The sequence below is a fragment of the Phocoena phocoena genome, chromosome 8, assembly GCF_963924675.1.
Source record: "Phocoena phocoena chromosome 8, mPhoPho1.1, whole genome shotgun sequence".
Lineage (NCBI taxonomy): Eukaryota > Metazoa > Chordata > Mammalia > Artiodactyla > Phocoenidae > Phocoena > Phocoena phocoena.
Genome location: NC_089226.1, coordinates 26,430,982 through 26,447,605, shown reverse-complemented (window position 1 = coordinate 26,447,605; position 16,624 = coordinate 26,430,982). Strand labels below are relative to the sequence as shown.

Here is a 16,624-nt window from a genome sequence, read left to right as displayed (position 1 = left end):
TTTATTAACTGAGCAATTTTTCTTTTTTTTCTTTTTCTATTAATTGCCACCTTTTATTTATTTATTTACTTTTTTATTTTCTGTAATATATTTATTCCAATTTTTTTAACACTACAGTTTTTTGTTTTTGTTTTCACACACACACACTGTATTTTATTTTTACAAGAGATAAACTGACACCAAGCATTGTAAATGGATGACCACAACAAAAGCAACAATGATTGCAATTACCAAACATGAAACACACTCATACTATGTCATAATATTGACATTCAGTCCAGTGATCCTCCACTGTAACCGCTCCTTTACTTTGCAGTGAAAATTGATTTGTATATTTTTTGCCTCTGAGTCCTTGTGGGATTTTTTTTTTATACAAACAAAAAGTCACAAAAATTATAATCATCCTCATCAGTTCACTCAGTCCCATGTAATTAATTTTTTCATCTTGATATTTTGTTAGCACTTTTATGAATTCATCAGTTTTCCATTAGAGTTCTGAAAATGCTTATTCATTCAGTTCAGCAGTATAGTCAGTTACCAGAAACCTGTACTTGTCAGAGTCTTTTCCATGAATTCCTTGAACATGAAACCCTTTTATGGGAACATTTTTGCAAAAGCATCAGAGTACACCCAGAACTGTCTGTAAATGAAAAAAGACTTAAAAATGACCATGGTTAAAGATTTGATGAAAGTTCATAATAATGCAATTGACAAGGAAATTTAATTATTTCTGTGATATACATTTTAAAGTAATAACTAGAATTATGACTTATAACATTATACCAGACATATAAGATTTTTAGAAATTTCATATAATGTCTGAAGCATTTATATTAACATATTTCCGTACAAATAACCCAAAGAAAGTTTAGTATTAGTTGTTCTTTTTGTTTGTTTGTTTCTTTTTTTATACTGCAGGTTCTTATTAGTCATCAATTTTTTTTAAGTCATCAATTTTATATACATCAGAGTATACATGTCAATCCCAGTCACCCAATTCAGCACACCACCATCACCACCCCACTGTGGTTTTCCCCCCTTGGTGTCCATACATTTATTCTCTGCATCTGTGTCTCAACTTCTGCCCTGCAAACCGGTTGACCTGTACCATTTTTCTAGGTTCCACATACATGCGCTGATATACGATATTTGTTTTTCCCTTTCTGACTTACTTCACTCTGTAAGATAGTCTCTAGGTCCATCCACGTCTCAACAAATAACTCAATTTCTTTCCTTTCTATGGCTAAGTAATGTTCCATTGTATATATGTACCACATCTTCTTTATCCATTCATCTGTCAATGGACATTTAGGTTGCTTCCATGACCTAGCTATTGTAAATAGTGCTGCAATGAACATTGGAGTGCCTGTGTCTTTTTGAATTATGGTTTTCTCAGGTTGTATGCCCAGTAATGGGATTGCTGGAGCATATGGTAATTCTATTTTTAGTTTTTTAACAAACCTCCATACTGTTCTCCATAGTGGCTGTATCAATTTACATTACAACCAACAGTGCAAGAGGGTACCATTTTCTCCACACCCTCTCCAGCATTTGTTGTTTGTAAATTTTCTGATGATGCCCATTCTAACTGGTGTGAGGTGATACCTCATTGTAGTTTTGATTTGCATTTCTCTAAAAATTAGTGATGTTGGGCAGCTTTTCATGTGCTTCTTGACCATCTGTATGTATTCTTTGGAGAAATGTCTATTTACGTCTTCTGTGCATTTTTGGATTGGGTTGTTTGTTTTTTTAATATTGCGCTGCATGACCTGTTTATATATTTTGGAGATTAATCCTTTGTCTGTTAATTCGTTTGCAAATATTTTCTCCCATTCTGAGTGTTGTCTTTTCGTCTTGTTTATGGTTTCCTTTGCTGTGTAAAAGCTTTGAAGTTTTGTTAGGTTCCATTTGTTTTTGTTTTTATTTCCATTACTCTCCGAGGTGGATCAAAAAAGATCTTGCTGTGATTTATGTCAAAGGGTGTTCTTCCTATGTTTTCCTCTAACAGTTTTATAGTGTCCAGTCTTATATTTAGGTCTCAAATCATTTTGAGTTTATTTTTGTGTATGGTGTTAGGGATTGTTCTAATTTCATTCTTTTACATGTAGCTGTCCAGTTTTCCCTTTCCCAGAACCACTCATTAAAGAGACTGTCTTTTCTCCATTGTATATCTTTGCCTCCTTTGTCATAGATTAGTTAACCATAGGTGCATGTGTTTATCTCTGGGCTTTCTATCTTGTTCCATTGAGCTATGTTTCAGTTTTTGTGTCAGCACCATACTGTCTTGATTACTGTAGGTTTGTAGTATAGTCGGAAGTCAAGTAGTCTGATTCCTCCAGCTCTGTTTTTTTTCCCTCAAGACTGCTTTGGCTATTCAGGGCCTTTTGCGTCTCCAAACAAACTTTGGGTCTAGAAAGAAATTTCTAGTAAAAAATTCCTTTGGTAATTTGATAGGGATTGCATTGAATCTGTAGATTGCTTTAGGTAGTATAGTCATTTTCACAATATTGATTCTTCCAATCCAAGAACATGGTATATCTCTCCATCTGTTGGTATCATCTTTAATTATTTTCATCAGTGTCTTATAGTTTTCTGCATACAGGTCTTTTGTCTCCCTAGGTAGGTTTATTCCTAGGTATTTTATTCTTTTTGTTGCAATGGTAAATGGGAGTGTTTCCATAATTTCTCTTTCAGATTTTTCATCATTAGTGTATAGGAATGCCAGATATTTCTGTGCATTAATTTTGTATCCTGCAACTTAACAAATTCATTGATTAGCTCTAGTAGTTTTCTGGTAGCATCTTTAGGATTCTCTATGTATAGTATCATGTCATCTGCAAACAGTGCCACTTTTACTTCTTCTTTCCCAGTTTGTATTCCTTTTATTTCTTTTTCTTCTCTGATTGCCGTGGCTAGGACTTCAACTATGTTGAATTATAGTGGAGAGAGTGGACATCCTTGTCTTGTTCCTGATCTTAGAAGAAATGCGTTCAGTTTTTCACCATTGAGAATGATGTTTGCTGTGGGTTTCTCATATATGGCCTTTATTATGTTGAGATAGATCCCCTCTATGCCCGCTTTGTGGAGAGTTTTTATCATAAATGGGTGTTGAATTTTCTCAAAAGTTCTTTCTGCGTCTATTAAGATGACCATATGGTTTTTAATAGGGTGTATCACATTGATTGATTTACGTACATTGAAGAATCCTTGCATCCCTGGGATAAATCCCACTTGATCATGGTGTATGATCCTTTTAATGTGTTGTTGGTTTCTGTTTGCTAGTATGTTGTTGAGGATTTTTGCATCTATGTTCATCAGTGATACTGGTCTGTAATTTTCTTTTTTTGTAGTATCTTTGTCTGGTTTTTGTATCAGGGTGGTTGTGGCCTCATAGAATGAGTTTGGGAGTGTTCCTTCCTCTGCAATTTTTTGGAAGAGTTTGAGAAGGATGGGTGTTAGCTCTTCTGTAAATGTTTGGTAGAATTCACCTGTGATGCCATCTGGTCCTGGACTTTTGTTTGTTGGAAGATTTTTAATCACAGTTTCAATTTCATTACTTGTGATTGGTCTGTTCATATTTTCTGTTTCTTCCTGGTTCAGTCTTGGAAAGTTATACCTTTCTAAGAATTTTCCATTTCTTCCAGGTTCTGCATTTTATTGGCATAGAGTTGCTTGTAGTAGTCTCTTAGGATGCTTTGTATTTCTGTGGTGTCTGTTGTGACTTCTTTTTCATTTCTAATTTTATTGATTTTAGTCCTCTCCCTTTTATTTGATGAGTCTGACTAATGGTTTATCAATTTTGTTTATCTTCTCAAAGAACCAACTTTTAGTTTTATTGATCTCTGCTATTGTTTTCTTTGTTTCTATTTCATTCATTTCTGCTCAAATCTTTATGATTTCTTTCCTCCTGCTAACTCTGGGTTTTGTTTGTTCTTCTTTCTCTAGTTCCTTTAGGTGTAAGGTTAGATTGTTTAGTTGAGATTTTTCTTGTTTCTTCAGGTAGGCTTTTATAGCTATAAACTTCCCTCTTGGAATTGCTTTTGCTGCATCCCATAGGTTTTGGATCGTCATGTTTTCATTGTCATTTGTCTCTAGGTATTTTTTGATTTCCTCTCTGATTTCTTCAGTGATCTCTTGGGTGTTCAGTAACATATTGTTTAGCCTCCATGTGTTTGTGTTTTTTACGCTTTTTTCCCCTGTAATTCATTTCTAATCTCATAGCGCTGTGGTCAGAAAAGATGCTTGATATGATTTCAATTTTCTTAAATTTACTGAGGTTTGATTTGTGACCCAAGATGTGATCTATTCTGGAGAATGTTCCATGCGCACTCGAGAAGAAAGTGTAATCTGCTGTTTTTGGATGGAATGTCCTATAAATATCAATTAAATCTATCTGGTGTATTTTGTCATTTAAAGCTTCTGTTTCCTTATTTATTTTCATTTTGGATGATCTGTCCATTGGTGTAAGTGGGGTGCTAAAATCCTCCACTATTATTGTGTTACTGTTGATTTCCTCTTTTATAGCTGTTAGCAGTTGCCTTATGTATTGACGTGCTCCTATGTTGGGTGAATATATATTTATAATTGTTATATCTTCTTCTTGGATTGATTGCTTGATCATTATGTAGTGTCCTTCCTTGTCTCTTGTAACATTCTTTATTTTAAAGTCTATTTTATCTGATATGAGTATTGCTGCTCTAACTTTCTTTTGATTTCCATTTGCATGGAATATCTTTTTCCATCCCCTCATTTTAAGTCTGTATGTGTCCCTAGGTCTGAAGTGGGTCTCTTGTAGACAGCATATATATGGGTGTTGTTTTTGTATCCATTCAGCAAGCCTTTGTCTTTTGTTTGGAGCATTTAATCCATTCATGTTTAAGGTAGTTATCAATATGTATGTTTCTATGACCATTTTCTTAATTGTTTTGGGTTTGTGTTTGTAAATCCTTTTCTTCTGTTGTGTTTCCCACTTAGAGAAGTTCCTTTAACATTTGTTGTAAAGCTGGTTTGGTGGTGCTGAATTCTCTTAGCTTTTGCTTGTCTGTAAAGCTTTTGATTTTTCCATCAAATCTGCCAGGTAGAGTAATCTTAGTTGTGGGTTCTTCCCTTTCTTCACTTTAAGTATGTCATGCCACTCCCTTCTGGCTTGTAGAGTTTCTGCTGAGAAATCAGCTGTTAACCTTATGGGAGTTCCCTTGTGTATTATTTTTCGTTTTGCCCTTGCTGCTTTCAATAATTTTTCTTTGTCTTTAATTTTTGCCAATTTGAGTACTTTGTGTCTCGGTGTGTTTCTCCTTGGGTTTATCCTGTATGGGACTCGCTGCACTTCCTGGACTTGGGTGCTATTTCCTTTCCCATGTTAGGGAAGTTTTCGACTATAATCTCTTCAAATATTTTCTCTGGTCCTTTCTCTCTCTCCCTTCTGGGGCCCCTATAATGAAAATGTTGTTGCATTTAATGTTGTCCCAGATGTCTCTTAGGCTCTTTTCATTTCTTTTCATTCTTTTTTCTTTATTCTGTCCTGCAGCAGTGAATTCCACCATTCTGTCTTCCAGGTCACTTATCTGTTCTTCTCCCTCAGTTATTCTGCTATTGATTCCTTCTAGTGTAGTTTTCATTTCAGTTTTTGAATTGTTCATTTCTGTTTGTTCGTTCTTTAATTCTTCTAGGTCTTTGTTAAACATTTCTTGCATCTTCTCAATCTTTGCCTCCATTCTTTTCCTGAGGTCCTGAATCGTCTTCACTATCATTATTCTGAAGTCTGTTTCTGGAAGGTTGCCTATCTGCACTTCATTTAGTTGTTTTTCTGTGGTTTTATCTTGTTCCTTCACTTGGTACATAGCCCTCTGCCTTTTCATCTTATCTATCTTTCTGTGAATGTGTTTTTTGTTCCACAGGCTGCAGGATTGTAGTTCTTCTTGCTTCTGCTATCTGCCCTCTGATGGATGAGGCTATCTAAGAGACTTGTGTAAGTTTCCTGATAGGAGCGACTGGTTGTGGGTGGAACTGACTCTTGCTCTGTTGGGCACAGCTCATTAAAACTTTAATCCACTTGAATGTTGATGGGTGGGGCTGGGTTCCCTCCCTGTTGGTTGTTTTGCCTGAGCAACCCAACACTGAAGCCTACCTGCCTCTTTGGTGGGGCTAATGACAGACTCTGGGAGGGCTTACGCCAAGGAGTACTTCCCAGAACTTCTGCTTCCAGTGTCCATATCCCCACGGTGAGCCACAGCCACTGCCCACCTCTGCAGGAGACCCTCCAACACTAGCAGGTAGGTCTGGTTCAGCCTCCCCTGGGGTCACTGCTCCTTCCCCTGGGTCCTGATGTGCACACTACTTTGTGTGTGACCTCCAAGAGTGGAGTCTCTGTTTCCCCCAGTCCTTTCAAAGTCCTGCTATCAATTCACACTAGGCTTCAAAGTCTGATTCTCTAGGAATTCTTCCTCCCATTGCCAGACCCCCAGGTTGGGAAGCCTGACATGGGGCTCAGAACCTTCACTCCAGTGGGTGGAGTTCTGTCGTATAAGTGTTCTCCAGTCTGTGAGTCATCCACCCAGCAGTTATGGGATTTGATTTTACTGTGATTGTGCCCCTCTTACCATCTCATTGTGGCTTCTACTTTGACTTTGGATGTGGGGTATATTTGTGTGTAAGTTCCAGTGTCTTTCTGTCGATGATTGTCCAGCAGCTAGTTTTGATTCTGGTGTTCTCGCAAGAGGGAGTGAGAGCACATTCTTCTACTCCGCCATCTTGGTTCCTCCCCCAGCAATTTTTCATTTATCATAATTACCTACAAGTTTACCTAATATTTTGCCTATATCAATAGATAATTTCTTTATATTGCTGAATAGTGTCTCATGTTTCGTTTAACCATTCACCCACTGTAATACGTCTGGATTGTTTTCAATGTTTGGCTATTATGAATATGTCTTTATTTCTAGTTTTATTCCATGTGGTCAGAGAACATATTCCATATAATTTGAATTTTTAAAATTTGTTGTGGAGTTTTTTTCATGGCCTACAATATGGTCAATCTTAGTGTATGTTACACAGGTTCTTTGAAAAACATGTATTCTCCTGCTGTTGGGTGGATCACCCTATATCTGTCAATTAGATCTTATTTGTTGAGTTTGTTGTTCTGATCTGTATCAGTTTCCTGTGGCTACTGTAACAAATAACCACAAACTGGGTAGTGTAAGACAACGGAAATTTATTCTTTCACAGCCCTAGAGGTCAGAATCTAAAATCAAAGTGTGGATAGCTCCTTGCTCTTTCCACAGGATCTGGAGGAGAATAGGTTTCTTGACCCTTCTAGCTTCTGGTGCCTACTGGCATGCCTTGGTATTTCTTGGTTTGTGATTGCATCACTCCAATCTTTGTCTCTGTTTTACACTGTCTTCGTGTGTGTGTGTGTGTGTATATAATCTCCCTCTGCTTTTCTCTTATAAGGAGGACACTTGTAATGAGAATCATTAGCGTTATAATTTTTGTTGCAATCATCACATGTGATTTAGACAGCTTATGAGGAGAAGGATAATCTGTTGTACTTACCAGTATTTTTAGTCTTTCCATCCTTTTCTTTTCTCCCTTCCTGATGCTCCTTAGAACATTATTTCTCTTATTTCATTCAATTTTAAGATCTTTCTTTAGCTGTTCTGTTAGGACAAAGACTTTTAGCTTTCCTTCAATTGACAATGTCTTTATTCCCCCTTCATTTTTCAAGAGTAGTTACCCCAGACATAGAATTTGCAATTGACACTTCTTTTCTTGCAGTATCTAAAAAAATGTACTGCTTTCTTTTGACCTCCATAGTTTCAGATGAGAAATCAACTGCCATTCAAATTAGTGTTCCCTACAAGCAATGCATCTTTTCTCTGTGACTGTTTTCAAGATATTTTCTTTGAATTTAGTTTTCACAATTTAATTACAATATGTCTTGAAATTGATTTCTTTGGTTTTATCCTACTAGAGACTCACATAGCTTGTTGATTCTGAGCATTTATATCTTCTATCAGATTTGAGACACTTTCAGCCATTGTTACTTCAAATGCTTCTAGGACTCCCATAATATGAATATTGGATTTTTTGTTATTTTGCTACAGGTCCCTGAAGCTCTGTTTATTTTTTTCAGTCTATTTTCCTTGTTCAGATTGAGTAAATTCTATGGAACTATCCTCACTGATTCTATCCTCTGTCAGCTCCATTCTATTTTTTAGCCCATTCCCCTGTATTATGCTTACCAATTTATGAAATCTGATAGATTTAAAGACAGTTTATTTTCATTATGCCTTATGTTATTTTATTAAAACTAATATAATTTTTTTTTTTTTTTTTGCGGTACGCGGGCCTCTCACCACTGCGGTCTCTCCTGCTGCGGAGCACAGGCTCCAGACGTGCAGGCCCAGCAGCCATGGCCCATGGGCCCAGCCGCTCCGCGGCATATGGGATCCTCCCGGACCGGGGCACGAACCCATGTCCCCCGCATCGGCAGGCAGACTCTCAACCACTGCACCACCAGTGAAGCCCTTTAATATAATTTAGAATGCAATAAAACCTTAAGGAGATGTTTTAATTTAATGTAGTTTTTCACAAATTTGTCTCCTCCACATAAAAATACATAGTTCCTGTAATAGTTGTACATACTGCTAAATCAATAAATGCAATCATGGTGAATATCTGAATTTATAATTATAATAAAGCAAAAACAATTCAAGAATACTAATTTATATTATTTTCCAATTAGGCTAAACCTGCATTTATGACAGAGACACAAATGCTCCAGTGATATTTGCCCAATTATAAATAAGGAAAAAATTCACTGATGAAAAATATTCTAAAATTAAGTTATATACTGTGTATATTGTGGTTTCTCTTTCATGAATTTTTTTTCTGTTATGTAAGAAGTAATCGATTATTTTATTCTCTCAGGCTCTGCTGATTCAGAGACTTCAAAAAATGAACTAATGCCATATATAAATCAAGAATATATTTTGTTTTTTTGAGGTGGAATATAACATATTGCATTCAGCTTCTTTGTAAGTTAAAGAAAAGCACTCTAATTTATTACACATAGCAAATAATGTATAATGTTTATGCCTGTATACATATACTGATTTCATATTTAAAATAAAAAGGGAGGTGAAAGCAAAGGTGGAAAAGAAAAAGGTCCATTTGTGATGGTAAATGTGGAGATTAATACATAGGGAAAAAAGAGAAAGAAAAAGAAAAAGGAAACACCAGTGAGGAAGATGAAAGAAACCAGTGATGAGAAAGAAAACCAGACAAGCAGGAGAGATAAAGACTGAATGAAGATAGCATATTATGGGAGAAAAAAAAAAGTAAGGTCATAGAACAAAGAGGAGAAGGGAGAAGAAAGTAAGATGTAGAAGGAAAAGAAAATAATTAGAAAGAAATCTGAGGAAAAAAGGGAGAGACCAGATGGAGGTCTAAATCTATGAATATCAGAGGTTTGCCTTAAATCATAAGAAAAAAAATTAAAGTACTAATTTTTGAACTATGAGGTTATACAATATGTGTATCTTCTTTATTACACCTTTAATATTCTAACAAGTATATATCACTAACAAACCCCTCCCCCAAAAAAGCATATCAGGCATATATGTAATAATCTGGAAATACTTTTCAGGATAATTACTTTCTTTGTATTCAAACTATAGCCTGTAGTCTTTTGAGAGCCCACGTTAAATTGGGAATTGAAGGGTCTTCTTCATTCTATTCTATGGGCTATATAGATTTGGCTCTCCCTTCCATTCTGTGCTAGCTTTGAAAAGAGGAAACTTGTTTTATCTTTTTATGCTTATCATCCAGAGAAGTACTAGTAAATAGCAATCACTCAATAAACACTTCAATGAATAAATGAGATTATTATGTAAAAAATGCTGAAATACTGAACACTTGCAGAATCTTTATATAAAAAAGTGAATATTTCATTTCATTAAAAATATAACATGAAGCAAGGATTCAATTTTATTTCCTTATGTAGACTAGATCTTGGTAAATGGTGCAGGGGGAACAAAGTAAAACATTTGCAGGCTTACAAATCCAAATCTCTTTAGTTTTACCCCATATTTGTTCTATGCCTCCAATTTCATCAACTAGCCTAACTACTTCATGCTATGAAGAACAAAAGAAAATAAATGTATTGAACACATTCCATGTAGTTGGGGAAAGTGACATAGATAAAACTGTTGCACAGTCTCAGTTGGTCTACTTATAGGCTGTTCTCTCCAGGTAATTACAACTAGCTTCCTCTCCAGATGTGCTGAAATATCTTATCCTAACCCAAATAACTATATTTGCATAACCATATCCTAAGTCTTCCTTCCTTCCCTACTGATGCTTATCCCCTCTGAGTGTTCCTTGGGGAACCAAGCTAAAATAGCATAAACCAGTGTTCATGAAATTTTTCATTAAACATCAGTTCTCAAATTCTCCAGTCAAATAGTACAGAAAGGAGGGATAGATTTAAATTACTACATCTTCAGATTCTTTATCTTATTAACTGAATTCCTTTAATACTGTCCCAACTTGGAGGGCTATTTTTAGCTTATATTGAACATGCTAGTTGATTGTTATTTTCTGGTAATACTGGCTTAATGACATCTAGTATAATTTTTTATTTTTAAGAACAAATGAATTGTCAACTAATCTAGTCAGTGCAAAATCTAATATATCTTCATAGGACTACAGCTGGTGAAAAATGACTTACATAAGGCTAAACAATTATTTGTATTCATTTAGTCTCCTGGACTTATTTTCTGAGTATTATTTTAATGACAGTTAAAGGCAGTTATATTGACAGATGGATTTATCCTAATTCTACTATTACTAAGCAGGTTGAAAGTTTTTGAACTGGCTCATGAACCAGTTTCATGATGTACCTGGGTGCAATTTCATTTTGACTGAAAATGTTTTCCTGTTTCATTTCTCATTGATCTTCCTTCCTTTCCATTGTGTTAAGAAAGTGACCAAGTGAGAAACAATAACAACTGTTTCTATTTAGAATCATAACTTATATTGGCCATAAATCACATTTAAATTTGCCTATATGAATGCAGAAATTCAATAGAGCTAATTTCTTATTCTTGCTCTCCATCAGACAATAAGTTAATTTTTGTGAACCTACTATGTGAATAGTGCTGATCAAAATTCTGTGTTAATTTTGCAGGTGATGGAAGTTAAAGGACAAATGATCCATGTCTCAGAATCAAATTCTATTTTATTCTTGGGTTCTCCATGTGTGGACAAGTTGGATGAACTCATGGGACGAGGGCTGCATCTCTCGGACATCCCTATCCATGATGCTACCCGTGATGTAATTTTGGTTGGTGAGCAGGCAAAGGCCCAAGATGGCTTGAAGAAGAGGATGGATAAATTAAAAGCAACTTTAGAAAGAACTCACCAGGCCCTAGAAGAAGAGAAAAAAAAAACAGTGGATCTTCTATATTCTATTTTCCCTGGTGATGTAGCCCAGCAATTGTGGCAAGGGCAGCAAGTGCAAGCCAGAAAGTTTGATGATGTCACCATGCTCTTTTCAGACATTGTTGGCTTCACAGCCATATGTGCCCAGTGTACCCCCATGCAAGTAATCAGCATGCTGAATGAATTGTACACAAGATTTGACCACCAATGTGGATTTTTGGATATTTATAAGGTAATGGGGTTTAGTTACTTATATATAAATACTTTTTAGTAGTAAATTGTCATCTTCATTAAATTACAGGCATACAATCTATTTCTCTTCTAAAACTTGATAGTAAATTGTGGATAATTTTAATTTAGAAATATCAATATTTATACAGAATACAAGTATTTCTGCTCTATGAGTAAACTTTGATTATGAGTTGATTTATACTATTGACATAGCTAACTGTGAATCATGATATTGCTCAGTAAGGAAAAATTCTATAGACCTAGTACTCTAAATTCATTATTATCAAAAATAAATAAACTTGCTGAAATCTAGGCAACTTTTAACCATATAATTAGTTTTTCCTAAAGAGTAGGATTATGACATAAAGTAAAAGTTTTATATTGGCAGTTAAAAGGAAACAGCAATTTATGTTAAAACATGCATTGCATTGTGAGTTAAATCATAGTTAATCGGTATTTTGCTCTTCACTGTCAATTAATTGAGGTCCCTCTAATTCTGAAAGAATACATGTAAATATTCTAGCTATTGTCCAAATAACCAATGGTTTTTAGTTGTAAGCACCTTAATTTTCCAAGCTACTTAATGGAAGAGTTTTGAAAATGTATACAAGTCATCTTATGTTAGTCTAATTTGGCAAACTCCTTATTAATTTCTTATTAAAATTATAGCAATATTTTGAGTGATTCAGCTTCATGTCTATGTATTGAATAACTGTAACTTTACATAAAATTTCACATAGATTGCAAAATGTCAGGGTGCATGGCTTTTTGTTTTTAATATGGAGGACAGCAATTACTTTTAGTTCAAACAAACTAGTGACTTTTAGATTTTTTTTTCTTCTTTACTAATCATCTAGACTTCTACTTCTTTCATAGTATGATCTACACATAAACAGATTCAGAAAGAATCTGTTTCACATTTTAGTTTCATATTATGATCCAGAGGATATTTTCATTTAGGTGTATCTCCTTTATGGAAAGATGTTCACTAGTTCCATTATGTATGATATACAACCAGTGTTAAATATTTTAGAAAGCCTCTTCTGAGTGGTAAACCCTCAGTGTGACATATGTATGAGGGATTTGCTTTGTTATACAAAATAAGAGTTTTTATAAATTATATTTAACTTCATTATAGTTTATTTTTATGTAATTTATGGCATAGGCAGCCAAATGTCTGGTCCTAAACCAGAGACATGATGAGTCTATCACTGTCAATTCCAGAAGAGAGAGCAGATTGTCCTGAATTTCCAGCACTCTTTTTCCTTCAGACTTAGGGCACTATTTTTTTTGGCCACCCTGCTTGCGGGATCATAGTTCCCTGACCAGGGATTGAACCTGCATGACAGTGATAGCATGGAGTCTTAACCACTGGACCACCAGAGAATTCTCCAGACTTTGGGCACTATTGCACCAAGCTCTGCAACCACAATCACTTCGTTCTAAATCATTGATTTTCAGTGTTAGTTTCCTTCAGCTAAAGTAGTCCTATGTTTTTGTGGCTCTAAGTCTGTGCAACTAAATGAGCATGAAAAATAGATTCTTTTCTGGCAAAACATGGAAATCCCTGATTTAAATATAAGTATCAGTTTGGCTTTGAGAAAAGAAGAAATGTGATATCTTCTGAGGGTACAAAAACAATTCAAGTTTTAAAAATACAGTTCATTTTACAGACATCAAGTCCTCCTTCCCTGGAGATAAGCTAGGACACCTCACAGAAAAAGAAAATCTGTGGGAATATACTGAATGACTTCAAATTTTCCTATATTTTATTAAACTGATAAGGTTCATATAGTTATAAATAATTATCAGCAAGTTTTAAATTACATAATGGATCTACTCATTCTCAGGTACTCAAGACTCTGCTTTCCATATTTCATATATATATTGAAAAGTAAACAAAACAGTTAGGTTCACAGATTCTCTTAAACTGAACTTTCTTATGAAATTTTAGCAATAAATTATAAGGTAAAATGATACCAGAGCCAGGTGTGTTTTTTTAATTGAATGTACGATTCTTTAAATCCTATAGCACTTTACAGTTTTCAGAAGTTTCATACATATGATTTTATACAGTACCACAGTAACCCTTTTTTTACCCCATCCCAATTTTGCCGCTCCTCTGTTCACTCTCCCCATTGGTAACAACTAGTTTGTTCTCTATATCTATGATGTCTGCTTCTTTTTTGTTTTATTCACTAGTTTGTTGTATTTTTTAGATTCCACATGTAAGTGATATTATACAGTATTTGTCTTTCTCTGTCTGACTTATTTCACTTAGCATAATGCTCTCAAAGTCCATCCATGTTGCTACAAATGGCAAAATTTCATTCTTTTTATGGCTGAGTAGTATTCTGTTGTCTACATATACCACATCTTTATCCATTCATCTGTTGGTGGACGCTTAGGTTGCTTCCATTCCTTGGCAATTGTAAATAATGTTGCTAGCAACTTTGGGGTGCAAGAATCTTTTTGAATTACTCTTTTTGTTTCTTTTTGATATATACCCAGGTGTGGAATTGCTGGATCATTTTGTAGTTCTGTATTTTGTTTTTTGAGCAACCTCAAAACTGGTTACTGCTGCACCAATTTACCTGCACAGTGGCTGCACCAATTTACTTTCCCACCAACAGTGTAAGAGGGTTCCCTTTTCTTCACATCCTTGCTAACATTTGTTATTTGTTTTCTTTTTGATGATAGCCATTCTGACCTGTGTGAGGTGATATCTTGTTGTGGGTTTGATTTGCATTTCTCTTATGATTAGCAATATTGAGCATCTTTTCATGTGCCTGTTGGTCATCTGCATTTCCTCTTTGGAAAAATGTCTATTCAGTTCTTCTGCCCATTTTTAATCAGGTTGTTTGCGTTTTTGATGTTGAGTTTTATAAGCTGTTTATATGTGTTGGATTTTAACCCCTTATTGGTCATATCATTTGCAAATATCTTCTGTGTTCAGTAGATTGGCATGGAGGGAACATACCTTAACATGAAAAAGGCCATATATGAAAACCCAACAGCTAACGTCATACATTATACTCAATGGTGAAAAGATGAAAGCATTTCCTCTAAGATCAGGAACAAGACAAAGATGTTCACTCTCACCACTTTTATTAAACATAGTTTGGGAAGTCCTAGACATGACAATCATAAGAAGAAAAGAAAATAAAAGGAATCCAAATTGGAAAAGAAGAAGTAAAACTGTCACTGTTTGAAGATGTCATGATACTATAAATAAAAAACTAAAAGATGTCACCAGAAAACTACTAGAGCTCATCAATGAATTTGGTAAAGTTACAGAAATCTGTTGCATTTCTATACACTAACAACAAAATATCAGAAAGAGAAATTAAAGAAACAGTTCCATTTACCATCGCATCAAAAAGAATAAAATACCTAGGAATAAACCTACCTAAGGAGGTAAAAGTCCTGTACTCGGAAAACTATAAGACACAGATGAAAGAAATTGAGGATGACACAAACAGATGGAAAGATATACTGTGTTCTTGGATTGGAAGAATCAATATTGTTAAAAGGACCGTACTACATCAGGCAATCTATAGATTTAATGCAATCCCTATCGAAACACCAGTGACATTTTTTACAGAGCTAGAACAAATAATTTTAAAATTTATGTGGAAACACAAAAGACCACAAATAGCCAAAACAATCTTGAGAAAGAAAAATGGAGCTGGAAGAAACAACTCCATAGCTGACTTCAGACTATACTACAAAGCTACAATCATCAAAACCATATGGTACTGGCACAAAAACAGACACATAAATCAGTGGAACATAATAGAGGACCCCGAAGTAAATTCACACAGTTTTAGTCAATTAATCTGTGACAGAGGAAGCAAGGATATACAATGGAGAAAATATATTCTCTTCAATAAGTGGTGCTGGGAAAAATGGACAGCTACTTGTAAAAGAATGAAATTAGAACATTCTCTAACACCATATACAAAAATTAACTCAAAACGGATTAAGGACCTAAATGTAAGGCTGGATACTATAAAACTCCTAGAGGAAAACATAGGCAGAACATTCTTTGACAGAAATTTCAGCAATATTTTTGGGGATCTATCTCCTAATGTTAACAAAAGCAAAAAATAAACAAATAGGACCTGATTAAACTTAAAATATTTTGCACAGCAAAGGAAACCATCAACAGAGCCAGGTATTTTTAATGTATCTCCAATACTGGTGTGTGTATGTATCTGGTATGATAGGTGTATATGGTGGCTTTGATGTTTACTCAGGCTTATGGAGGTTGAAAATGGGGGATCCAGACCAGGAAACACAATATGTGCTGAAGCCAGAGTAATGATATGGCCAGAGAGAGGGAAGGACAAATAAAGAGGATATTACCCTTGTTTAGGATAAAATGAAGTATCAATACATTATAGTAACTACATTAGGAAGTATATAATTTAGAAATTCTCAATCTGACCAGCCTAATTTAAGGTTTCTAATTATTGTAATCCTTCCAGCTTATTTTCTAGAATATTTACACAGTGCTATTTTATACCAAGAACTATTTGCTAAAATTTTAATTGCTATTGAAAAAATCCCAAAGGTGACAGAATTTTTTTTAAGGTTTATAAACCTGCTGATTTTATAAAATTCATAAGTATTTTGTTGGATTTAAAGTATGTGTAGAATTTTTGGTTGAATAATTATACCACAGAGATAAATAAGGGATAACTCACTTTTGTTTTATGTTAGAAAAGTGAGAGGAAACCAAGTAAAGCTGAATGTTAAGAAAAAAGAACTAGAGAACTAGAGAGAGGGCCTCACAGGGGGCATTCAAAGTCTGCTACATGCAAGACTCCAGTCTTTAAACTTATTTGTTGCCCCTCTCTTGATCATCTTATTATCTCATGTTTTCCTATCATAAGGGATATGATGCAGTGATTAATTATAATGCCAGAATTTAACAAAATTAGGCCAT

At 34.8% G+C, this 16,624-nt stretch overlaps 1 protein-coding gene across 1 annotated transcript in view; it reads left to right on the top strand.

Annotated features, from left to right (window-relative positions):
• GUCY1A2 (guanylate cyclase 1 soluble subunit alpha 2) overlaps window positions 1-16,624 on the top strand; it is a 436,032-nt gene that overhangs the window by 201,552 nt on the left and 217,856 nt on the right. The window contains exon 5 of the mRNA XM_065882085.1: window positions 11,189-11,674. Within this exon, the coding sequence (XP_065738157.1) occupies window positions 11,189-11,674 (486 nt within the window). The remainder of the gene's footprint in view (window positions 1-11,188; window positions 11,675-16,624) is intronic.